At 46.5% G+C, this 8,922-nt stretch overlaps 1 protein-coding gene across 3 annotated transcripts in view; it reads right to left on the bottom strand.

Moving 5' to 3' along the window:
- Nucleotides 1–2,469: 2,469 nt before the first annotated feature.
- Nucleotides 2,470–8,922, bottom strand: part of LOC119276280 (centromere protein C-like) — a 14,093-nt gene continuing 7,640 nt past the window's right edge. For 2 of the 3 annotated variants that reach the window (XM_037557312.1, XM_037557310.1), the window contains exons 14-16: nt 3,810–3,921; nt 3,595–3,702; nt 2,470–3,010 (exon numbers count right to left, since the gene is read on the bottom strand). In XM_037557312.1, coding sequence (XP_037413209.1) covers nt 2,886–3,010; nt 3,595–3,702; nt 3,810–3,921 — 345 coding nt within the window. In that variant the 3' untranslated portion in view covers nt 2,470–2,885. The remainder of the gene's footprint in view (nt 3,011–3,594; nt 3,703–3,809; nt 3,922–8,922) is intronic. The other variant, XM_037557311.1, reaches the window with a different exon arrangement.

The raw sequence follows: 8,922 nt of genomic DNA, 5'->3' as shown, positions 1-8,922 counted from the left end.
AATAGCATGTAGAAGAGCCACCCTTATAAACCACTCCAACTTTCCTTCCACTAGCATGGTGGGACTAAACTTCCCACCTTGTCATGCCACCTACATGGGCCCTTAGAGATCAAATCTGAAATTGTCATATGGGCTCTAGGCCCATCTCACATTTCAACACATGCTTGGCTTGGCAACTAAGATCGGACCATTGCTTTAAGTGGCGTAGTTTCTCGTGCTCCTCATATCGTCTTCTTTACTTATTTATACCAACACTTGTCACATAAAAGTCATGGATGCATTGGATGATACATGCTTACTCAAGTCTCCATTTTATAGTGTTTTACAGGAGATTTCTTATTGATTACTTCAGATTTTTACCGGTTTTTGCTCTTGATTCATTACTTATTTGTCGAAATCGAAGAAACCCTTATGACATAATATCACGCGTAGGGAAGGATTTGGAGCCATAGTTGAGTAGACGAAGGAGTGGCGGCCAACTTTTGTTTTGGAAGCATCATCATTCAAGCTAGTACATCTGAGCGCGTTAAGTTCAATTTCGAAGTCTCATTCCGATTTTGTGAGTGATACCCGTCTGGACATTTCGAGATCATCTAGTAGAAAAATCCTAGGATCCAGTATAGTTCAAACCCTCTGAATGGTGATTACTAGGAGCCTCCAAGCTAGGATTAGTGAACTGTCAAGACCATAAGTTCCATTCGGACCCTCCGAGTGTCTGACATCTAGAGCCTCCAAGCCTTTGTGGATAGATCACTTGCATTATGGGCCAGAATATGTCATCCGGATCGACTGAGGTTCTTTTTGTTCTAGGCTCGTCTGAAACCTCTAAACGACATTGGTGGACCCTTCGGGTATGTTAAAAGTTGCCACCTTTAATCCATCCAGACCCTCTGATTTATGTGATTTAGTCCACCCTATATATACATGATGCACCCGACCAATGAGTGTTGTGCCAAGCTTTCATAACACATTTTCTCCACTCTCCAACCCATATTTTCAGATATTCCCTCCTTCATGGGTTCCATTCCTATCATATGAGCGTTCCAACCTCTCATTTCCTATAGATACTATGAGTGTTGAAGTGTGGAGAAGCTTATATTTTATGGCACAAGCAAGAGATTAGTCAGTAAGCAACCCAATTTCTTGATATTTTTTGGAGGGTGCACACCTCCTAGATCATCTAGGTGTGCTTGAGAGCCTTCAAGGTGTGTTGAGGAACCGAGTTGTGAAGGTAAGGAGATCGCCTAATTCGTGTGAAGATCTATTCCGAGTGAGGCTTCCTTCGTGATTGTCATGGTGGGATACGCGAGCCTATGAATTTGTGTCCATGATATTTGTGTCAAACCTTGTGGTCAAGGCCATGACATTCGACATCGATTTTATCACCTGGATACTCCTTTCGTTGACCAGACTCCTTAATTGGTCTCACTCATGTCAACCTACATTGCCTGTGTGCTCATGTCAGGAACAAGGATCTTGGGCCAAGGCCCATGTTGTCGTCTCCTTTGCTAAAATTATGGCTCCCAATTTCCCCCTAGACTAACTTCTTTTTCTTTCTAAAGAAGTTTCAAAATAGATCTTTTCTTTATGATAAAGAAGGGGGTGAGATTCCCCTTTATTTTTTTTTTGCGTTTCTGATCTCCCCCCTAGATGAACCATATAGCCAAGAGAAACCATGAACCAGAATAGAAGAGCTTGCCCCACCCATGAGTAAATATTCCATAGTAGCCTCATTAGACCGTAGATCTCTCTTGGTATATCCAGACAATAGGTAGGAACATAAACTGAAACATTCTGGAGCTACAAAGACACCTGGTGGACCCGACCAGTCATGTGTCGTATGGCGTGTCAAGTGAGCTAAACCACTAAACTTAGGTTTGTTTTCTTTAATAACACCGATTAGAATATTGACACACATGCGCACACTCATACAATGTCCACACAAGACCAAATCGGAGTCACGAAGCTTCAAGAATGACGAAGTCACCGCCTAGCTATCAGTAGAAACATCGCCTTCCACTTAAGGTAATCCGCATTAATGACACACCAAAGCATCAAACATGGGTTTGATGCCTAATATGTTTGGGGGTACCGCTACCCTCCTAACCATCCAACCATTAGTTTACTATACCTAACAGTAGCTAAATAGTTACTGTTCTGCACCTCAAAAATTGGTATGGCTTTCCACTAAATTTCTAGAAGTTGTGATTAATTGTTATGAGTTGCACTGAGCTTCTGGTTTTAACTCTTGTTTCACCAATCAACAACAATACAGTCCAACCCCATGTGCTGCGCAATAATAAACCCAGCCTGCCTTGTCCAAAAAACTATTAACCAAACCTCGTCCCTTCCCCTCCAAAAAGAAAACCAAACTCATCTCAAGAAAAAGACCCTTCAACTGTGCGAATGCAGATGTCAGTACCACTAAAATCGTCATATACTCGTACAACTTCAAATGCGCATTGCAGAAAAATCACTCACGCGGAACTTCCACTTGGAGAACGCGACACAATTATACAAATAGCACCTAGACATACAAAATGGCAGGCCATAGCTGGTTCCGACGCATTTAAACATAGTACAATAATTTTATCATACGACAAGGGACTTCCTGCATATACAAACTAGAGACAATTGACATCATATCATCCAGAGATGACACTAAAAACAGCTAACAAAGGTGAAGATAATTCTTCTGTCTCTACTACTACATCCATATTTCTACATGGTCTTGGATGTTAACAGCATGGTTGCACTACATTGTGCAAATCTCTTTTAGAAAGATAGATGGCAGAGCATGAGAAAGCACCTGAAAGGCTACCGACCCTCTTGGCCACAAAAGGACTTGTCCCGGAACAAAGTGAGACTTGTCCAGGCCAGTAACCTCAATACTTTGCAGCTTGAGCTACCATATCTGAGTACTGTTCTGGCACGAAGGATTTCACTCTCAATTCAACCTTGCCATCTTGACTGGGAGAATATGATTTCACGCCGATGACTGTGGCCATTGCTGCAACAGATTGAAGTTCAAATCAAATGCCGGTTTTATTAACATTTGCATGATATTTATAGTAACTAACAGCAGGGTACCTAGACAGGATGTAGATCTCACAACATAGACTTTCAACAAGTTTAAATGGAGTGAAATTGTGAGATCGCAAGTTTACATATGCAAGTAGCAAGTTAACTTTGATGCAATTGGCCTGCTTAAATTATGGTTTATGCCCGATTGTAATGAGTAAAGCACGAGCCAGGGCAAAGAGGCACTGGTTCACAGATGACAGACTCATAGGCCTGTCAGTGTTGGCAGAAAATTTATAGAACTGCCTAGAGCTAGTAAATATATCGGCGCTGCTATACACACGATAAAAATGCGCCCGATTCCTGCCCGATACTACATGGCAGCGCTAGCGTGAGCGTGCATGCACGGGATTTGAACGGGAAGGCAGTGTCGTTCGCAGATCGTGCGTCAAGTATCGTCTGTCAAGCAATTTCGTAAATATATTGTACAACTTTCTCCGTAGCAGCATTTTGAGTGAAGCAGCAAACAGAGAGGCATTTCCAGACAAAAGAAAAACAAAGTGGTGTACTTACTGTCATGTATACGCCCATATAGGAGCCTTTCGCCAAGCCAATCCTGCAATGGCCTGGACCGTATTCTTGTGCTGCGTCTCACGCCAGATTGCCACGCAAGACCAAATGCTGATAGCATTCCATGAAAATAGACAAGAACATCAGTTTCCTTGCAATATACACATACTTATTTGGAACAAGAAATGTCTGCATGCTGCAACGTGCAGAAGTAGGACCTGTCAGGCTTTTCCTTCTATTCACTTCTTTCCTCTTCTTTCTCCTTTGACCTTCCTTTTGCAATTTACCTTTGTTTGGGGACCGTGGAACCCTTGTATCAACTGTCTGCTGCTGGAAATACAAAGGAAAAGCTGAAAATTAGCATACAAAAATCTCATGAGGTCAATATGCCTATTGCTTGTTGCACAACTTGCTTACACGAGTTACATGGACCTACTAGATGGTAACACGCCCTTTTGGCAATCAATATGTGTTTTATCTTTTGACTTGCTATACTATCTCGTTCCTTGAATGTTATTAATATTGATTGGCAAGTATACGGGGCTATATTTATGTTTGTGATGTTACTGAAAATGACCGAGGGTCATAAATCATACAAAGAACACATATGAACTGTATGCGAGCACATGTATTTATGGATAATGATGTTTCACAGATCATATATATGTAGATATCAAATAGCTAATGTGCACTAACACACCAACTCTAGCATTCCGATGTGGAACATTGCTGCCCTGTACGTGTGCGTACCTTGCAGGCAGTTGCTGCGACCCTAGTAGGACAATCCTCAACTCTGGCGACCACAAGGTGCTACAAAATTATCTCAGCTTTCATCCAACCAGGTTTCTTCTACTCTAGTTCCCCTGCTCAGCTTCTAGTAGTAATCCTGAGATCTATAACTTGCAGTGAACTGGATGTTGCTGTAGAAAAATGTTCTTTGCGCTAGGGCAGCCGACCCATAACAGTATACTGTTAGAGTTATATTTATGATGGCCTTTGGCCGTTTGCATTCTGGCCTTTGGCCTCCTCCTGTATATGTATATATGATGGCTTTTGCCTCCTGATAATGCCAAGTTGTTATTTCTCCTAACATGGTATCATGAGCAAAGGTTTTTTTTAGCACGCGCAACTCGTGTGATCCGATCCCAATTCCAGGCCGGCATCTTTTCTCTGGCTGGCCGTGCTCATCTCCTGTACCGGCGTTGCTCTTCTGCGCCTCCACCGCAGGTCAACCTTGCTGTCCACTCCTGCCACCTGCGAGGCCACTGGTCGCTGTTGTCCAGTGTCCACCCCTCCACCGAACGACCCTGCTGCTGTTTCTCTTCGATTTGATCTTCGCCGCCCCGCCTAGATTCCGCCCTCAGCCGCGTTCCTCGCTGGATCGCCGCCGCCGGCCGCCTGATCCCGCCACCTCCAGCTGGATTCAATCGCCGGAATGCTACTAGCCCGTCGGGACTCTCTGGTCCTTGCGCGTGAGCACTGGCTCGATCCAACCCGCCAATGGTCGATTCAGCGCGTGAACGTTCAGCCCGCTGGCTGCGCTTGGACGCGCTAATTGCTGCTGCTTCGTTCCGCTTCAGCCCGCCGTCTGCTTGGTTGGATCCCAGCCGAGGTGCTGGATTGCGCCGCCGACGACTCCCGATTCGGTCGTCGTCCGTCCGTTCGCTGGTGCGGGTTTCGCCGAATCCTCTGGTCGTTTGCCATCTCTGCCCGTCGGTCGTCGGTCTCCTCTGATCTGCTGCCGATCGTGCTGGTGTTCTCATTGTTTTCAATTGGGCCTCATCTAAGTGATTCTCCTTTGGGCCTCGTGTGGTGTATCTGATTCCATCAGAAGTCAGATCAGTACGTGAGCTTAAAAAAAATACAGACTATGTTGCATGGTGTTGTTCCTCTTCCTGTCTGTCCAGACTCTTGTGGCGATGGTGGTCCTACAGACGTCGTATCGCATGTGCACCTTCCATCTCTGCTCGGTGCTCCTCCGCAGGCCCTATTGCATGTTTCGCCGACTCACTTTGCGGCTTCTGCACGTGTTGGTGGTCGCTCTACGTTGACTCCTCGCGTGGCTTCTGTCCACAATTGTGGCTGCTCTTCGTCGACTCACTTTGCGGCTTCTGCACGCGTCGGTGGTTGCTCTACATCGACTCCTCACGCGGCTTCCACCCACAGTTGTGGCCACTACATCGACTCATTTCATGGCTTCCACACGTGATGGTGGCCGCTCTACATCGACTCACTCCTCACGCGCCCGTGCAACGATCCTGAACAGAACACGAATCAAAGTGGAGAATGACCCTACAACTAGAGTCAACAATCTGACCCTACAACTAGAAACAATCTGCACGTGCTTGGTGCTGGCCCTCGACGCTCTGATGGCCTCTGGGAGCTTGACTGGCTTCGTCTTCCCTCCGCTGCCACCGCCGCCAGTCCCGCAGCCCCTGCTGCATCTACCAGCTCTTTTCAGCAGTGGCATCATCGTCTTGGCCATTTATGTGGTTCTCGTCTCTCGTCCTTGGTTCATCGTGGTGTTCTGGGGTCTGTCTCTGGTAACGCTTCGTTGGATTGTCTGGGTTGTAGGCTTGGTAAGCAGATTCAGCTACCCTATCCTCACAGTGAGTCAGTGTCCGAGCGCCCTTTTGATCTCATTCACTCTGATGTTTGGGGTCCAGCTCCCTTCGCTTCCAAAGGGGGTCATCGCTACTATATAATCTTTATAGGCGGTTTTTCTCGGTACACTTGGGTCTATTTCGTGTCTTCTCGTAGCGAGGTCTTATCTATATACAAAAAATTTGCTGCCATGGTTCGTACCCGGTTTTCCACTCCTATTCGTGTTTTTCGCGCAGATTCAGCTGGTGAGTATATCTCTCATGCGTTGCGAGGATTCCTTGCTAACCATGATCCTCTTGCACAGTTCTCTTGCCCTAGTGCTCATGCTCAGAACAGTGTGGCTGAGCGCAAGCATCGATACCTTCTTGAGACGATGCGTGCGATGATGATCGCCGCCTCTCTTCCTCCTCACTTCTGGGCTGAGGCTGTTACCATTTCCACCTATCTCATCAACATTCAGCCATCTGCTGCTCTACAGGGTGGTATTCCGCTTGAGCGTCTTTCAAGTCGTTCTCCTAATTATTCGGTGCTTCGTTTGTTTGGTTGTGTTTGCTATGTTTTGCTTGCCCCTCGTGAACGTACCAAACTAACTGCTCAATCTGTTGAGTGTGTCTTTCTCGGATACAGTGATGAGGATAAGGGCTATCGTTGTTGGGATCCTGTCAGTGATGAGCATAAAGGCTATCGTTGTCGGGATCCTGTCGGTCGCCGGATGCGTATTTCTCGGGATGACCTTTGATGAGTCTCGTCCCTTCTACCCGCGCCCATCCTCCTCTGCCGTTTCCACGGAGGACATCTCTTTTCTTACGTTTCCGAATACACCTTCCTCTGCGCCCAGTATTTCTACTCCTCGTCCCACTGTGCCAAATCTGACACCGTCCTCTCCTACGATTTCTTCTCCTACCTCAGCGCATGAATCTTCGCCCTCTCCTACGGTTTCTTCTCCTTCCTCATCGCATGACTCTCCACCTTCATCACCGATACCTTCACCTTCTCCACCTTCATCAACGATACATTCCCCGTCTCCACCTCTAGTGATTCCACCTCTTCCCTCCTTACCTTTCCATTATACTCGTCGTCCACGTGTTGTAGATGAGTCTACTGATGTGCCCTCTATTTCTGGTGTGTCATCTTCCTCCTCTCAACCGACTTATGGTCTTCGTTCTCGGCCTCACCCGCCCCCTAACCAATATTCTCCTTCTCGCTATGGTCTTTCGACCGTTCTTGAGCCGACTTCTTATCGAGATGTTCATCCTAAATGGCAGTTTGCGATGGCAGAGGAGATTGCTGCCCTTGAGCGCACTGGCACATGAGATTTGGTTTCTCTTCCACCCCATGTTCATCCCATCACTTGTAAGTGGGTCTATAAGATCAAGACTCACTCTGATGGTTCTCTTGAGCGTTATAAAGCTCGTCTTGTGGCTCATGGCTTTCAACAGGAGCATGGTCATGATTACAATGAGACTTTTGCTCCCGTGGCCCATATGACCACTGCCCGCACACTTCTTGTCGTGGCCTCTGTTTGCCACTGGTCCGTGTCTCAGCTTGACGTTAAGAATGCTTTTCTTAATGGCGAGTTGCGTGAGGAAGTTTATATGCAGCCACCACCTGGGTATTCAGTTCCTGATGGCATGGTTTGCCATCTTCGTCGCTCTCTCTATGGCCTTAAGCAAGCCCCCGTGTTTGGTTTGAGCGTTTTGCCTCGGTGGTCACTGTAGCTGGTTTTTCGCCCAGTGCTCATGATCCAGCACTGTTTGTCCACCTTTCTGCTCATGGTCGCACTCTTCTTCTATATGTTGATGACATGATCATCACTAGTGATGATCTTGAGTACATTGCCTTTGTCAAGGCTCGTCTCAGTGAGCAGTTTTCTATGTCTGATCTTGGTCCTCTTGTTACTTTCTTGGGATTGAGATTTCCTCCACCTGATGGCTTTTTTATTTCCCAAGAAAAATATATCCAGGATCTTCTTACTCGTGCGGCTCTTAGTGATGAGCGCACTGTTGAGACTCCTATGGAGCTTAATGTTCACCTTCGTGCTTCTGATGGTGAGCCCTTGTCTGATCCGACTCGTTATCATTATCTTGTTGGGAGTCTTGTCTATCTTACTGTCACTCGTCCAGATATCTCCTATCCTGTCCATATCCTGAGTCAGTTTGTTTCTTCTCCCGTTTCGGTTCACTATAGTCACCTTCTTCGTGTTCTACGATATCTCCATGGCTCGATCTCTCATCGTCTCTTCTTTCCTCATTCCAGCTCGCTACAGCTCCAAGCCTATTCGGATGCTACCTGGGCTAGTGATCCTTCGGATCGTCGTTCACTTTTTGCTTATTGTTTCTTTCTTGGTGGTTCTCTCATTGCGTGCAAGACGAAGAAACAGACGGCAATTTCCCGTTCGAGTGCAGAGGCTGAGTTGCTCACGGCTGAGGTGACTTGGTTACCCTGGTTACTTGAGGATTTTGGTGTTACTGTTACTACACCTACTACACTCTTGTCAGACAGTACAGGTGCTATCAGTATTGCACGGGACCCCGTGAAGCATGAGCTTACCAAGCATATTGGTGTTGATGCTTTCTTTGTCCACGCTGGTCTGCAGGACCATATTATTGCTCTTCAGTATGTGCATTCCGAGTTACAGCTGGCAGATTTCTTCACGAAGGCCTAGACTAGAGCGCAACATGGGTTTTACCTTTCCAAACTCAGTGTTGTGGATCCACCATGAGTTTG

Source organism: Triticum dicoccoides, chromosome 3B, assembly GCF_002162155.2.
Source record: "Triticum dicoccoides isolate Atlit2015 ecotype Zavitan chromosome 3B, WEW_v2.0, whole genome shotgun sequence".
Taxonomy (NCBI): domain Eukaryota; kingdom Viridiplantae; phylum Streptophyta; class Magnoliopsida; order Poales; family Poaceae; genus Triticum; species Triticum dicoccoides.
Note: the sequence above shows the minus strand (reverse complement) of the source record. Positions and strands in the feature narration are given on the sequence as shown.